A 17,500-nucleotide genomic window follows, 5' to 3' on the forward strand; every position below is an offset into this window, starting at 1 on the left:
AGTCTTGAACATTAAATAACACCATGTGAATGAACAAATTTCGCTTGTTTAAATAATTTTCAGTGCCTTACCTGCTCAACAATAACATTAGGAATGTTAACATTTATGAGTGCAAATTCTTGCTGTAACGTGTGTGGCTGGGCAGCTAGATCAGGAAATATCTGTGGTGAATCAATGATGACAGAGTCTGAAATCGCTGCTTCTATCAACTCATCAGGCATGGAAAGGGCTGTTTCACTTGTTGAATGTGAGGGAAAGTTAGCTGAGGCACCACCACTGCATGCCTGTGTATGAAATTTCAAGAACAGTTAAAGAAGTTCACTTGACTTTTTCTCAAAACAGCCAGGTTCTGCACTGCAATAAATGTGCTAAGTTTGAAAGCCAGTTTTAAATTAATTATTGTAATTTATAATCATGGAGTCCACAACTGATGTAAATGGCGAAAGAATTATAGAACTGCATTTTTTTCCTTAAAGAATCCTGGGCAGTGCTGGATCTAACGGGATTCTTCCTTGTTTGGTAGGACATCATTTGTCCTTTCAAATCACTGCTTTGATCGGAGACATTGCAACCCTTGTGAAATTAATTCCCAGTTTTTTGGGAATTCCTGGGAATTCCTTACAGTGTAAGTAGCATTATGATGATAAATTCAGACTACAGAGTCCAAATTCAGTCTGTACATGTAGGATTACATCAAGTACAGCTGCACTTGTTAAGCTGTTAAATTCCTGCAGCAAATCTTGGGTTGATTTTCAAAGCAGAGGATAAGACTCCTTGATTTTCATGTTTACCAAAGTAAACAGGGTGATTTAAAAAATATTATTAAAGCAACTGCAAGAAAAGTTAAGGCAGTTTGATTTTGTTCATCTCATCTGACCAAACTGACTGACCATGAAACTTGAATGGACAGCACCCAACTAATCTTAGTTTCTAGCACTGCTGGATCCAATTATTGCATTATATGAAAATAGCTTGAGCAAGTTGTTAGTAAACAGCTTTCAAATCTAGACGTCAAAGGTTCCAGCCCCATTCTAAACATTAGCAAGAGCTGTCTGGGGTAAACCCTAATTACATTGTGCTGTTTCAACATCACAGAATTGGATGTCTTTTACAAATTGAGATTCTAAAGTTTGTTTGTATATACATTATTAATACTTTTCTCTGAAACCACCCAACAATGACCGAGGAATGCTTTTAAGAAGATGTCGTTTTGATAGTCTCCAAAACTTACCATAATCATCCTTGGCTCAACAGCCCACAAGTGGAGACAGTAGTCTTTTGCCCAAGTGATGAGCTGAAACTGTTCATCTTCTGTTTTTATTGAAGGGAAAAATTCCACTTCTCAAAATTTACGATTATACAATTTGTATCTAAATCAACAATAATAATAATAATAATAATAATAATAATAATAATAATAATAATAATTATTATTATTATTATTATTATTATCTCCACTAAACACTGATGTTTCTATAGCTAAGCTAAGCAAAATTAATGTTAATCCATTGACACCTGAACCCCACTGGACAGCCCCCACTGATGAGTAAAATCGTTAGACTGAGTAAAATCTATTAAGTCCCAATCCTTGGAGTAAATTGGTTAAACAGGGACATCTTTGAATGGATGTTAAACATGGTACATGTACTTTCTCAAGTTTGAGAAGCTGCCAGAGTATGTTTATAGCACAGCATAGTTGTGCTCAGGCTCAGATGTGTAAAAAAAATATGAAAGACCACATAGAAATTTGGATTAGTACGACAACAATGCCACCATTTTTTTCACAGCTGTTATCTCTGTACTTTTGTTTCTTGCTGTTTATTGCTACAATTTGGTTTATCTATCATAGGGTTTGTGAGGAAACCTGATTACTGGGTACATATTATCAAGTTCGTAAATTTCTTCAATTTTAAGTGATATAATAAATTGCTTATAAATAAAGAAAGAAAGGAATTAAGGAGACCGATAATTAGGAGCCTCACCATCTCCTGTTTGGGATCTCCAATGAAACTCTAACACTACATCACTGTGCCCAACAAAAGTGTTGACAGGTGATGCCATTGGGGAGTTGACATCGGGGATGTTCCACAATGATAAACTGTTCTCTCCTCGATGCAACTGTGGTAGAGTGACTGTCACAAGTCCCTCGCCAAATGGCTTAAAATGAAAGAAAGAAAAACTTTGTTTTCAAAAACATTTATTTATTTGGTTGACACTAAGTATTTTGACTGACATTTTAAAAACTTGATTAACTTCATCTTCACTGTCCAAATGATCATTAATTTAAATGTGTAATGTCAATGAAGCACTGTTGAATGTGGCTAAAACTAAAATTAATTTTGGAAAAGTTAAAAAATCGAGGAATTTCTGGCCAGCAGTGTTATGCACAAGTGTCATACTCAACATTGCAGATTGTTGCAGATCAATCTACAATGTATTCATCGGTTCTCAGTAACAATTGTCAGTTGTGACACATTAATAAAATTATTGTGCTCCTAGCTACCCCTCCCTCTAGTAAGTATGATTAATCATTGGTAAGTATTCCACAGACTGCTTTGTAAGTGTGAATGATGGACAGTGGTAGGGTTACCCTCCCTGCCACCTCGTTGTGTCTGGACATTGCATGTTCAGCACAACCCTCTCAAATACCTAACCCCAAGTTCATCTTGCCTATGAGTTTTAATAACGTTATGGGCCTTAAGCCACAACGTTGACAAGGACGAGACATCAATGTTGTTAATGAGGAGAAACAAGGGATTTCAATGCTCTGCAAGTGCACTTCACATTAGGTACTAAATTTCTACAGCAGTCCCTCTCAGGACTACACTCGCACAGCTGATGGTGAGAAAAAATACTACATGCTGGTAAATAATTTAATTTCTTGTACTCACTGTGAATCTTGCTCTCCAGACTGGGCAATTTGCATTCAGCTTATTCTCTGGTTGTTGAGGTTGTTCAGTATTCCACAGCTGGGATGAAAAATCCAAAAGGTTTTTACAAAGTAAAGTTCGTTTTACGATGGGAAATAAATGACTTTGTTCTGACTGTTTTTTTCTTGCAAGTTGTACTTCTTTTTTACCTTGACTGTAGCATCACTACTGCAAGTTGCCAGTGTAGTGCCACTGGACCGTGACCAGTCCAGACCATGAATCTTGGACAGATGGGCTGTAATGTACTCCACAGGTGTGTTACCTTTCTATTAACAAGACAAGAGACAGTCCAAGATCATGTAAGTCTGCAAGCAACCAGGGTCAACTGTGATCAGTATGAGTGGGTCAGTACAGATTTTCATAAATCTGTCTCTTGGCACAGTAGTGATTTAGGTCCTCACGTAACATGTGGGTTACTGGTAAGTTTGTTGGCCCTATATGCCCCAAGATGTTTTACTGGGTACATGTATTTTGGTTTTCCCCTCTTATCAAAAACCAACATTTGAAATATACCGGTATTTGCCTTGAGTCGACATGAATAGCAATCTTCGTGATCAGGGGAGCACATGTTCTTGGGTACTAAACATGTAAGCTTGAAACTTTTATTAATAAAGTGCCCTAGTGTCATGCTCAAAGTTCAAGACTACTAACTCAAGCTGAGTTGGAATTAAAAAATGAATCGATACACAAGAATATTGTTTTTCCAACTGACATAATATAAACATTGATTCTAACTTCCTGTAGTTCCCATTTTTTTCTTGTTCAACATATCTCCATCAAAATGTACATAAGTAACAGTTGAAATTTCTAAAGGCTTTGAACCATTTTTCATTTTATTTTACTGAGCATAGGAAAGTACAGTCATGTGGGTACAAATTTAAAAACCACACTTTTTATTAAAACAGTGCAAGGGTACATCTTGTGCATACAAACCCTAAGATCCCAGATCCGAACATCACCATCATGGCTTGTTGCAAGGACATGGCGATTTACCCTGTTCCACTTAACTTGTGAGGCACCAACTGCAATGGCCAGGACCAAATAAATAAGAGATAATTATTGTTTTAAGACCACATCTCTAAAACAGAATGTAAAATAATGATCTTTGACTTGTCTTAATATTAACTTTGAGTATATCTAGAAAATAATATTACATTATTTAGCACAATAATTTATCATTGTTATAATTGTTGTTGTTATTATTATCTTTTATTGTTATCATTATCATTATTATTACTGAGTGTACTCCTCCTCCTGGTGGTGTAGATGGAAACCGGTATTCCAAACAGGAGAACTGAAAGTATGACCAAGGGATTTGATAGAGAATGGAAAGGCCAGTTACTGTTGAATTGCTTTGTAGCATTTCTCCAGACTTTTCCAGCACAAGCAAGTGCTGTCAGAAGAGGCTACATTCCGGAAGGGCAGATGAGACTGACACTGCTTTCAATCCCATTGACAAGGAAAGAGAACTTTTAAAAGCTACTTCAGGCATCAGGTCAGTGTCATTGTAAGTTCTGATGATGGTGGAGGGGGAACAACAGGTGTGAAGATTTGACAAGGCAAGCTGACAAGGTTGATATGGTGTGATTGGGAAAGGTAGAAAGGGTCAGAAGAGAGGGAAGAACAAAATTTATGTATGAGGCCACATGAGGAGATGAGCAAGGTGTTGTGAGAGTTTTTTTTGTCAGGAGTGGTGTGAAGAAGACAGTGAAGGCTTTGCAGGACGAGAAAGGTTTGAGTGTGTGGGAAGAACCCAGTTTGATTTCATAGTTGAAGTGCATCGAGCTGAATAATCTGTTGACTAAGATGGAGATGGGCGAGATTGAGAAGATTGTGAGGGGTGAGATCAGAAAGGAGGTTGGCATGAATCAGGAGAAGATGATGATCAGCGAAGTGAAAGAACTGTTTGGAGAAAGTGATGATGAGGAAGAGTTCATGGGATTTGATGCTGAATGTGAGGAGGGATGTGAATCTGGTGTGGTTACAGAGTGAGAGGCTGTGGGTAACGGAGATGAGTCTGAAAATGAGGTAGATTTCAAGGTTGCTAAAGGTGTTAGTGGAGAGAAGGAAGAAATGGTGGTTGAGGCTGTATCAACATCTGGAGGAGTAAAGGTAAATGTGGAGAAGCTGGATTGTTTAGGAGTTGAGGGTGAAGAGAGGGCTAGAGGACAGGATAGTAAGGGAAAGATGGGTGGCATTGATGGACAGGTCAAAGTGGTTGAGGAGAAGTTGGTTACTTTCTTGACGATGATGGTCTAAGAGTGGCGAGCAATGAGGAGAAGGAGGAGGTACTTCAGAAGATGAGAGCAGTCTTCAGTAGTGAGGAGTGGGTTGACATTCCTGGTTTCCAGGCTCAGGATAGAAAAGTGAATCGAGTGGTGAAAGTTGCAGAAGGGTTGATTCATAATCTTGTGAAGGATGGGATGTTGATGTCAGAGATCAATAGGCTTCTGTATACTGGGTCATATGTAGTTGCAAATTTCTAGTTTCTAAAGAAACTGTGGTGAGCACTGCATCAATGGGAGAGAGAAACTGGAAATTTGGTTTATCAAACGTGTTGATAAAGGTTGAATTACCACCGCTCTGACGAAGGGCTAACGCTCGAAACATCAGCCTTCCAAATCATTCATGGACTCCAAGGTAATTCGACCTTTATCAACACATTTGATAAAACCAATATAAATTTTCATATGTAGTTGCAGACAGGTTGGGGCTGATGGGAAAGAAGAAAGGTAACTAGTTTGAGAAGAAGAAACCCAAGTCGCAAAGAAGGATTTGACGAGGACTGAGGTGGCAAGAAGGGGGAGTGTTCTTGAGAGGAAAGTGACAGATCATTTGAATAAGAGGTATCACGTTGTCAAGAAGGGGAAAGTTGCTGTGAGTTTGTTCTTGAAGAGGAAGATACAGTCTGGGAGCTCGAAAAATTTGGTGGTTGTAGACAACCGTTCGAAGGTCAGACTGAGCACCTTGTTCAAGAATAACCAGAGTCAGTTGTTCAATGAGTTAAGGGGCAAGGCAAATGCAGGGCCAACCCAAGCACCAAATGGAAGGGAGCAAACAAGGTTCTGGAGTGGTAATTAGTCAGTGGAGAAGAGGCATAACTAGGACAGTAGTTGTTAATAATGTAAATTTTGATTTTTAAAAAAAACACTAATTGGCTTACTGTTAATAAGCTTCAATTCCATCCATCCAGAACTAAACTAATGCTCATTGGGTCAACATATAATCTAATGGAATCTCCATCGACAATATTATGGTTTCACGTGTAACCGCTAATAAATGTTTGGGAGTTCTATTGGATGAAAGGCTTACTTTTGAGACTCACATTGAGTATATATGTGGAAAGGCGTGCCTGGTATAGGAGCTCTAAGACGAATAAATCCTTTTGTTCCACTTTGCACCCTGGTAACTCTATACAAATCACTTATCTCACCTTACTTTGACTATTGTTCTCCCTTAAGTGACACATATGGTAAGCAAGTTAAAGATAAGGGAAGGCCCCACCTGGAAATCAGCTTATGTTGTGTGTGGCCAGCGTAGTTAAATTAACTTGTATTGTATTATTGGTTGGACAAGGTGTGGGACAGGATGGGTAATGTGGAGAAGCAAGAGGAAGTGGAGATTAGAGTAGAGATGTGGAAAATGGAATTCGGAAGATGGCGAATTGGAACACTCCAGGTCTGGACAGCGTAAGGGGGTTTTGGTTTGAGAGGTTTTAGCCATCATTTGGGTTAATTTCAGTGAGTTTGCAGCATTGTTTGGATAATGGGAGGTGCCGGAGTGGATGGCAAAGGGGAGGTTGGTGTTGATAGAGAAGGATGATGCCAAGGGAACAGTGGCTAGCTACTGCAGACTTATAACTGCCATTGATGTGGAAGAGGCTGCGGGGTACAAAGGACTAGTTGCTGATAGACAAGGCAGTGTTAAGGTAGGCTCGGGGGACGAGGTGTTTGGCAATGGGGTAGATCAATTATTGGAAGGCCTATGATACGGTACCCCATTCAGGGATTGTTAAAATGTTGGAAGCGATGAAGGAAGCTGACAATGTGAATGGACTTAACTGATTAGAGTGTAATGTACCCCATATGAACCTCTGCTCTGTGAGCAAGGTTTTTTCAGGCCATGATTGAGAAGGAGGATGTAGATCCAAAGTGTAGAAAGTGTGGCAAGGGGATGGAGTCGGGCATGTGGTAAGTCGTTGTACTGGTTTGGTTTGTTTGTTGTACTAGCATGATTGGGTGGGGTTGAGGGTGTACTGGGAATGTTGTCACAAGGATGGTGTAAAGTGTGCTGACGCGTGGTATAGGGAGGTTCCAGATGGTGTCACAAGATAGGAATGCAGAGATCCGGTGGTATAGGAGCATCAAGGCAACACAGAAGATCGAACATAATCGTCCAGATGTTACTGTCACAGTGGTGGATCAAGTGGATCAGGAGTGGACGTATCTTGATTTCTTGGTAGTTTGCAATAGGAATGCAGTGACTAAAGAGTACATAATTTTGTATGAGAAAATCACAACCTACTCTCCTATGGCAAAGAAAATCAGGAAGATGCATCATGTGTCAATGAAGATTGCGCTGTTGGTGGTTAGTAGTTTGGGCACAAAGTCTGATCGGTCTGAAGGCCTTACGGTTTTTGAAAGATCTTGGGATTCTGGATGTGTTGCAAAGAATGCAGGGACCACTCTAATCCTTGAAAAGACAGTTAGTCATTGAAACCCAGATCTGGGGCTGAGGGTAGGCAATATTTATGCCTTCAGAGTTTAAATACCATCTCCTTGCAGGTTGCTCGGACAAAGAAAGTCAAGAATTATTATTAGTCTTAATAATTAAATATAATTATTATTATTAATGTTAATTTATTTATTATCATTATTATTAAATATGCCTTTACTTTGGCAATTTTTTTTATTCTCTTTTATTAACACTGGACAAGGTTTCACAGGGTAATGGTTTTTCAAATTTATATGAAAACTCAGTGGAGGTCTCCACAAACAGCAATCTTACATTATTAATATTAAATACACCATATGTACAATCATTATGTTTCTTATTTTTATGCCCATCATCAACTTTTCCTATCATCACCACTCAGTACAAACATTTTTCAAAGGGCTCAAATTCAAAGTTTTAAAGCTCCCTGTTCAGATTTTGAAAGTGTGTTTGCTTAACACCTGAAAAGCAAAGGCTGTTTACTTTGAGTGTAAGTTTTGGATTTCACGGTCCACCATTACTCACGCTCAAAATTGACCGATTGGACCTCAGAGGGTAGGATCCAGGGAAACGTGATATCAAAGGCTCACTAGCTTAAAATTCAGCTTATTGTAAATGCAAAACGCGAGTTTAAAAGTCTGAAAGCCCAAAACTCCTGTGCTGCATGTTAATTCTGTGGCATACACACCCATTGCATTCTTAAACTAGTGAGCCTTTTTAACATCATTTTCTCCTCAAACCAGCTCTTTCAAGAACTTAAAATTAGTAATGGCCGACCATTAAACAGGAAAATTCCAGTTAAAATAAACAGGTGTCTTTTTGAAATCAAGGCTCAAAACTTTGGTCACTTAGTGTTTGGTTAACATAGGGGCACTTTAAGAACAGTAATACAGATGTATTTTAAAGGTGCGGTTGGCTTTTAAATGAAGTACAACAAACAAACCAATAGCTTGTAATGAGCTTGCTGGCTTTTTCCCTTCCCTGTAGAAGAAAAAACAAAGGATGTGATAAAGAAAGTCATACCAAGGTCAAAATTAATGATGTATTCTTTATCATATGAAGCTTGCATTTTCTTGTTTGGGATTTAGGGAAATATTCACTTTCTTTGACAGTATGCTAGTGACTTTGAGGAAATGCTTAAGCAGGACCCTCCTTTGTCATTCTTGAATGGCACCAACACTACAGGGTCCGGTTCTTCAAAAGCTGATTAACACTAATCCCCAGATTAACTAGAACGCTCATGAGCATATACTGGGTTGCCTGTGGTACATGTTACTCAAAAACACAGGGACTGAGTTAGATGGAATTGAACAGCAGCGTTCCAGGCAATTTTTTCAAGTCGGGGGTCATTAATTAAGACCATTTAAGGGGTCACCCAGAAGTCGTGCCAGCAGAGGCCCTTAATGGTTTACACGTTCATAATGACAAAACAGATATTTTTCTAAGGTTAAAAACCGGCCTATTAATCATTTGTCATAAAGAAAAAATTCCTTTCATTTTTAGAAAAAATTGGCATGCATTGTGTACGTGCGGTAGTGCAGTAACACAGCGCTTTATTCCATATTATCAACCATCTTCCAAGGTGATTTCAAGTTGTCTTTGCGTAATACGTAGCTCTAATAGTACACGATATTGTTTTGGTATTGTACCGTAAACGTCCATGTATAAGCCGCACTTTTTTTCACAAAATTGAAGCCATAAATCAAGGGTGCGGCTTATCCATGGATACATCTGTGTTTGGAGTTTTAAAAAACCTAATTAATATTCATACAACTTCTTAAGATCTCAGTAAAGAAACATAAAAGAAACTGAGAGCATGTTGCTGTAAGTTGTTCATTGACTTTTTAATGAGTGGTGGCTCGTAAAGGAGCCGTTTGTGTCTTCGAGTGTTTATCGGCGAATCTTGCACTCCAAGAGTTCTTTCAAGAGATTAATTTTCGCTTTACTCGAACAAGTAAACACCAACCTACAAGGAATCTCCATTCCTCCACACAGCTGTTTGCAGTGGGTAGTGGCCAAAACGCGGGGCCGGGGCCGGGGACGGGGGTGGGGGTGGGGGTGGGGGCGGGTCTGGGCCGGGTCGGGGTCGGGGTCGGGTCGGGTCGAGGTCGGGGTGTCTTGTTTTTTTTTCAAAATTTTTTCGTTTCAATTTCTCCGAGAAAGAACGTTAAAGACAATCAATGTAAGAAATCAAAACATAAGATCGTGTAGATTAGAAGACACAAATTGTAATATATTCAAGAAATCAGTTTGCATTCTTCTTTTAGCCTAGCGCCGGCATTCCAAAACATTAATCTACTTCCGTAATATTTTCGTTTCAGTCGACTAACCCTAACCCAACGACATATCGATCGAGCAGCTAGTACAAATAAAAATCTGAAAATCTTCAGGATCCTCAGTGCCGTGATCTTGCCTTAAAGTAGTGCCTCGTACGTAGGTGCGAATCACCTAGAAACACTGAAGGACTCGCTGAGCTTCACATTTTAAAACCACGTTTTAATGTTTACTTCGTAAGAAACTTCTCCCCAATACAATTAAAACGAAACAGAACATAGCCGTAATTCCACTAAGGTCGTCATGCAAACGTTCTCAGTTCCTTGTTTCGCAAAATTGTTCTAAGTGTGGTTGTGCTTTTTCTCGTAAAATTGGATTCGATCCCTTGAAGTCCGAATAGAATTGGCTAGCAAGTTCCTATGCTACTGACTATACTACAAACCGTTTGTGGTAAATCAACAACAAAATTGACAACAACATGATAAACAAGCAAAAGGAACGTTGCATGACTGCGTGACGATCATCGTGGAACTGTGATTCTGGTTTTTTTTTTACGAAGTGAATATTATGATGGACTCTGTCTGGCAGTTAGCGTGTATTCCATAAACTCCAATTACGGTAATTTTGGAAATTCTCTTAATTTCGAACAACAAACTTCAATTTTCGGAAAGACAAAAAAACAAAGTACGAAAACTAAGCTAAAATGCCCTTAAAAGCTTTCATAGCATCCGTAGGTTCCTCAATTTTTTGACTTATCGCCATCATTAATGACAGTCATTCGAGAAGACACCCCGACCCCGACCCCGACCCGACCCCGGCCCCGCCCCGCGTTTTGGCTACTACCGTTTGCAGTGACGTCTTCGACCAGTCACTTCCACGCATATCTTTCCGCCACGTGCGATAAAATACCACAAAATTCCCGAGTACTCGCGAGGTGAATGGCCGACTGTTTAGTTTGTCCTCGACCACCCTCTCGGCAAATTTGTCGACTGCATTATCAAGCTCCTGTTCTGCATGAAATTTTTCGCCTATTGTGGGTACATCTTTATAGACGTGGTCATGATACCCAGGCCCTGGCCAGACTCCTCCCACATTTAAAGCTTGGCTACTAAGCACTCGTTTCGTTTTGTAACTTCAATATCAAAGGAATTTCAGCTTTATGGTGAAACCTTGATTGCTTGTCCTTGTTGGTTTATAGCCATAGAACGTTACTGGAACTTCAAACTTTATTGTATTACATTTTTTTCCAAAATCTGCGCTTCTACATTCGGGGTGTGGCTTATCTACGGATGCAGCTTATACATGGACGTTTACAGTATATCATTGTAGTGCCATGGTAGAAGTCTTAAGTAAATTGCCCCTGAAAGACATGTGGTTACTAGCAAAGTATTAACCCCAGAAAGATTGAAGAGTCAGTCACCTCCGAACACAGACATAAATAGTCGCGCGCGTCATGCAAGTTTGTCTAATGGCATCACACATCAAATTTAAAGCGCTTTCATTGGTTCTTGAAGTTACATGATAAGCGGCCTTTGTTCCCTTACCTTACATTACATTTTCTCTGGAGCGCTCGAATATTTTTCTGCAAACACAAACAATCTCGCGCTGAACTAAAAAGATCGCTGATTGGTGCTTTTCTCACATGAACTCTGATTGGTTTAATGTCGAAAGAAAGATGGCGGCTAGTGAGGAGAGCCAGAAGAAGAAACAGAATTCGTGTTTAAATCATTTTCAAAATTGTAGCTGTTCCGTAAGAAGCAGCCTGCAAATTAACACAGCATAACAGTCAAAAATAATTCGCCGTTTTTTTCACGTTGCACGGTGATCTACATCAGGCCTCGATTCCAATTAAAGCTACGTTGCTTTTCACGACCTCTGGCATAGCGATCGCTCTATATATAGAAGGATATAATGGTGTTTGAAAGACGTAACGGTAATTAAGTGATTTTATTTTCGTACGTACCTTTACGTTTTGGTTCATTTTGGCGTCTCACAATTGTAATTCCCTGACGCAAGTATTGTTACTGTTGTTCAATGTTTTCACCATGTCAGATTGTGTTACAAAAATTATAAAATTGTGCAACAGGGTTCATAGATTATTGATGTGGTTGATTTAGCAGTTGTATGTGGCGCTGTTGACTCGTGTGACAGCTGCAATGAAGGCGGGTCTGTTAAATACAGGTCACATTCCACAGACTAGAGGTCGCTGCTCCAATAATCAACAAACTAAGCCAAAAGTTTCCCCGAGACCTGAAACAACATTTTTGTTGAGTGATTAGCGCTAGCAGACACTTTTGGTGTTGTTTATTTGTCTGCAGCACGGTGACATGTACACTCACCTGTGGAATGTGACCTGTGTTTTATTTTAATAGACCTGCAGCTGCAGTAATCCATATTCTTTCCCATCCCTTCCACACTCTTCAGCTAGTGGTGCAGAGAGATCTAGCTCGGTCGGTTTTCATCATTGCCCTTTTACTTTTCATTAATAAAAAAATATTAATCTCCTCACCCCAAACAAAGTGCATGTCATCTTGTAATTTTCCAAGAGAGTTATTTAAGATTGTGAAGTCTTAACAATAATTATATTCTTGAAAATAATTGTAAGGGCTTATCATTATAGTCTTATTGACCTGTCAATTCGCTAACGACTTCAATTTTTGCTTCTTCTGATTTAAAAATATAAATATGTATATTAAACAGTATTCTTTTAATTTTGTACACATTACTTTTTTTAGCATCACACTCCTGTGAGTTTTCTTGTACTCCAATAATTTTTAATTATTCGTTTTCAAAACATGCTTTGAAAAATTTCTCTAGCATTGCTCAAGTTGTGGCATTTTTGATTACTGTCTGAAGATGTGGTACATCGAGTGATTTGGGGGAAAGATTGCGAGACTGGACAGGGGGATTGGGAAATAAAATTGAAGGTGACAAAGCACAGGAAATTTGCAACTTCACCAGCAACAAGAAACTATTTCACAAAAAGAAATAGTGTTTTGTTTCTGGAATGGTAAGGGCAGGAGAAAAGATAAAATACTGTAGTGTGGGTCACTTGGTCGGTCATATATATTTCGCTTTGTCTATTGAAACTCTCAACAAAGAAGGACAAAAATGTGGACGCAAACTCTCTGAACGGTTAGAAGCCTGTCAAGGAATATTAACCATTAAAGAGAAGAACATAATGATACTTGTCTACAAATACCTAATTTTCCTTCAAATGCCACAGCATAAAATTTCAAATTCCATTTTCTGTGAATCTTCCATTACTTGTGGTACATGTGACCCTAGGAAGTTACCAGTACTAGCTTTAAAATAACTGGTTCCTGGAAAACCCAATTTACTACTACTACAACTCACCAGTGGGAAGATTGTTTACATTACTTATTACCACGAAGAGAGATAGCTTTGGATTTTTCAACAATATATCCCTTTAATGTAACCGAAAATCATTCAGATAGTGAAAACTTCATATTTATGACCCATTTCGTTCACTTTCATGCTTGTCAGCATTATGATTTGCTATACTTCAGGTTCACATGTTCACAAGTTTGTTTTTTTTACGTCTCATAGATGTTTAGATGTTCAATTACAAACTCTGTTTTTGAATGGCACTCTACTTCATTGTGTAAATAGTTCACCCTGAAGTCTAAATAGATACAATTCGTTTCTGAGTAAATGAAACGAAACAAAAATGTAGTTTAAGGAATGGAGGCAAATAAAACAAACCGTGCCATTCACTGCCTCCAAAACAGCAGATTAAAAGCCAGTTTGATAAAACAGCAAAGATCCACCCCTAACCCTGGGCTCATTCGACAAGAACTGCTAAAGATGATGAGATGCTTATGTTTAGGACTTGCACAAATTGTGCCCTTTTTTAATTAGGTTCAACAGATTTCATGAGCAGCATCAAAGACATCACATTGTCTTCACTGGTAGGACAAGACATGGAAAAGTTCTTTTCATAGCTTGAAAAGTGCAAGAAGCAGATTGCTAATCCTATGGAATAGCATGTTCAACAATGTACATTGGCTTGATTATGTCAACTTTACCACAAATATATTTACAATTATAACAAGTTGTAAGAAATGTGGGCACTAACACATGCTGTGGTTCCCTGTTGGCAATCAGAAGACAATTAAAATACTGATTTTACACTGACATGACAATACTTGCAGTCAATCGATGAGATGAGAGATAAAACCACAATACAACAATCTAATGGTTTCACTGTGAAAATTCTCTGAGATCATTTTCAAGTAGTAAAAGAAGCGAATAAAATCTGCATATATAAGTACAAATTAAGACGTGAGAGCATGTTTAGCCAGATAAGGGATCAGGAGTGGTTGTGATGGATAAGACAGATTATGTACGCCTACTGAGAGAGTCCTCCATAAGCAACGAAACCAAGTTTAGACCAGTATGCGCTGAAAGACCCAAAATGAGAGGAAGACCTCCCAAGTATTTCCACCCGCTATTGCAAAAAGAAAAGGAGTTAGCTGCCACTGTAGAAAGAATATTACCCAAGGCAGTTGCTAGCACAGTTATCCAAAATGGTTCGAGACTAGCCCACCTCTATGGCCTGCCAAAAACCCACAAACGACAATTAGCAATGCGGCCGATACTCTCGGCAACCGGGACGTATAATTACAAGTTGGCAAAATGGCTTGATGAAAAGCTTAAACCCTCTATCAGTGAATGATCATACCATCAATGATGTTTTTAGTTTCGTGGATGCTCTCCATGACATGGAAGTTGACGATCACAGCATCCTTGTTTCATATGACGTAACTTCGCTGTTTACCAATGTCCCTGTTGATGAGACGATACAAATTTTTAGCTGAAAAGGCATTCAAGGACGACTGGTTCAATAAGCAGCATAGTCTCAACATTACAAAATCAGACTTGGTTGAATTGCTGAATATTGCCACCAAGAACCAGCTTTTTCAGTTTGAGGGGAGCTTGTATGAACAAATCGATGGTGTTGCTATGGGTTCGCCACTTGGACCCCTGATGGCCAACACATTTATGTGCAGTATTGAAGATCGACTTCAGGACCAAGGGAAATTACCCGAGTTCTACAAACGCTATGTGGATGACACATTAAGCATAATGCCCAACGTCGAAACAGCAAAATCATTCCTTTCTGTTCTGAACGAGATCCATCCATCGGTTAGCTTCACCATGGAACTTGGCGAACACGGTAAACTTCCCTTCCTGGGAACGGAGATTCGAAAGATGCAATGGTTGCTTGGAGACAAGGGTATACAGAAAACCCACTGACACCGGATTATTGCTGCATTACAAGAGCCACGTCGATGTTAGATACAAGAAGTCATTGCTAAAAACAATGCTGGATCGTGCCTTTAAATTGTCATCTACCTGGAAACTGTTCCACCTGGAATGTGACCGTCTCACACAAACGTTCTCCCGACTTCAGTACCCAGCCCAACTGCTGCAATCGACCATCAGTAATTTTGTCACCAAGAAAGTTTCCGACGAGGCAATTTCCACACGAGCATGTAACGTGAATGAAGCGCCTGTCAGAATAGTGTTACCTTTCAAAGATCAGAGATCGGCTAATTCAGCGCGAAGGCAACTTGGGGAACTGGGCCGAAAAATTGGAATTGATATTCACGCCGTGTATACAAGCCGTAAGATTGGACACCATATCAAACCGAAAGAAAAGAAGCCGCCTATCATAAACCAGCAACGCGTTGTTTACCATTACAAGTGTGGTTTGTGCGATGCAAACTATGTCGGGTATACGTGCCGACACCTCTATCAGCGCGTCGAGGAACACATGAAAGGATCGTCTTCAATCGGGAATCACATTAAAGAGCAACATGGAACAGTCCCTAGTGACATATATCGTGACTTTAAGATCTTGAGAAAGTGCGAAAGTAAATTCGATTGCCTCATCTACGAAATGCTTTTTATAAAGGAGCTTAAACCAACTTTGAACAAACAGTCAGATTCAATCCGTGCGAAGTTATTTATATAGTTCTTTATAGCGTTTTGGTATCTTAACACTCACGCTTTAGCGTTTTAACCAACAGTCATGTAGATTTAATCCGTGCAAGTTATTTATATAGTATTTTAATATTTTAACACTTACATTTTAGCGCTTGTATTTACATTCTCACGTCTTAATTTGTACTTATATATGCAGATTTTATTCGCTTCTTTTACTACTTGAAAATGATCTCAGAGAGATCGAAACGTCGTTTTTTATCGCTAGTTTTTATTCTCAAATGTGTTTCAAAAAAACTACTTATAAGAATTGTATGGGAATCCCGATAAAAGACCTGAGAAGACAATCTTACGAAAAAGTTCTCAATTATAAAGCCTCACCTTATTGCCATTATAGGTCACTTCCTTCCTGTGTGCTTTTTTTTTGCCACGCCGGCTCTCCCTTACACTGAGCTTGGGGTACCTGTGGTGTAGCTCAGTGGAATGTCTGAGAAATACAGTAAACTAGTGCAAGGAGGGTTACGTTTTCGGAAACGTTGGCCGTGTAGCGCTTATATTTCAACAGATTTAACTATTGAAGGGTAATGTGCTAGATTTCTACCCATGTAAACCATGTGAGCGTTAGCCCTGCTAATAGAATTGAGCCCACACAAGGACAGAGAAAAACTCTGATCAGGGTGGGAATTGAAGCCACGACCTTCGGGTTAGATCACCGCTGCTCTACCGACTGAGTTACAAGGTCAGACGGGAGCAGGTCGTGGGAATTTAAGATGTCAATTTCACGGCAATGAATATGTACAAGTACAAAGAGGGTTACGTTTTTGGAAACGTCGGCCGTGTGGCTTTTATATTTCAACAGAATTAACTATTGAAGAGTAATGTGAAGTGCTAGATTTCTACCTATGTAAACCATGCGAGAGTTAGCCCTACAGTACAGTAAACACCCGCATATAAGAACCTAGAATTTAAGAACCTGTTAGGCTAAAACATTCATTTTAGACCCCCCTTACATAAGAACAAAGTTAGCCCTAAGAAATTAAACAGATTCTTATTTCAGAAAATGACCTTTCAGGCGACTGGGACAAATTGCACTTAAAACTGCACGGATCTTATTCGACACTTCTTTTTCATGCTTATGAAATATAAAGGTATCAGCGTCCTTATCAGAGGAAATCAGTCATACCATATCATAGGGTAAATATCTTCTGTGGAAATAAGAACCATTTTAAGAACATAGCCTAACACTAATGCAAATACCATTTTTGTAGCCTAACTTGGAAAAATCTAGGTTGTTTATATGAGGGTATTTACTGTAATCCTCGCTTCCAGTGACTCAGAACCTTTTTTCCAGGAGCCTTGATCGTTTCAGATACTTGGTAAAACTACATATTAATAATGCATTGTAAGACAACAAAAGAAACTTCAAGAGCCTCCAAGCCATGATAGGCGATGTTTCAGTTGCACTCTTATCTTGTTATTATCAGTTACAGTCGTCCTCCTCCACAGCTCCAAGCAGCTATTGCTGACGACTTTTATATCGAGAGCACTACATGTGCCACGCTACTTTGGCGGAGTCATAATGAATAACAGTTTAACATGGAACGATCACGTTG

At 39.2% G+C, this 17,500-nt stretch overlaps 1 protein-coding gene and 1 pseudogene across 1 annotated transcript in view; one reads left to right on the top strand and one right to left on the bottom strand.

Moving 5' to 3' along the window:
- LOC137995833 (GATOR2 complex protein WDR59-like) overlaps nucleotides 1-2,963 on the bottom strand; it is a 30,562-nt gene extending 27,599 nt beyond the window's left edge. Inside the window, exons 1-4 of the mRNA XM_068841310.1 lie at nucleotides 2,892-2,963; nucleotides 1,983-2,157; nucleotides 1,232-1,311; nucleotides 72-284 (exon numbers count right to left, since the gene is read on the bottom strand). Of these exons, the coding sequence (XP_068697411.1) occupies nucleotides 72-284; nucleotides 1,232-1,311; nucleotides 1,983-2,061 (372 nt within the window). The 5' untranslated portion in view covers nucleotides 2,062-2,157; nucleotides 2,892-2,963. The remainder of the gene's footprint in view (nucleotides 1-71; nucleotides 285-1,231; nucleotides 1,312-1,982; nucleotides 2,158-2,891) is intronic.
- An 11,289-nt stretch (nucleotides 2,964-14,252) lies between these two features.
- LOC137976741 (uncharacterized) lies at nucleotides 14,253-16,045 on the top strand (annotated as a pseudogene).
- The last annotated feature ends 1,455 nt before the right edge of the window (nucleotides 16,046-17,500 follow it).

The sequence above is a fragment of the Montipora foliosa genome, chromosome 1 (assembly GCF_036669935.1).
Source record: "Montipora foliosa isolate CH-2021 chromosome 1, ASM3666993v2, whole genome shotgun sequence".
In the NCBI taxonomy this organism is placed as follows: Eukaryota; Metazoa; Cnidaria; class Anthozoa; order Scleractinia; family Acroporidae; genus Montipora; species Montipora foliosa.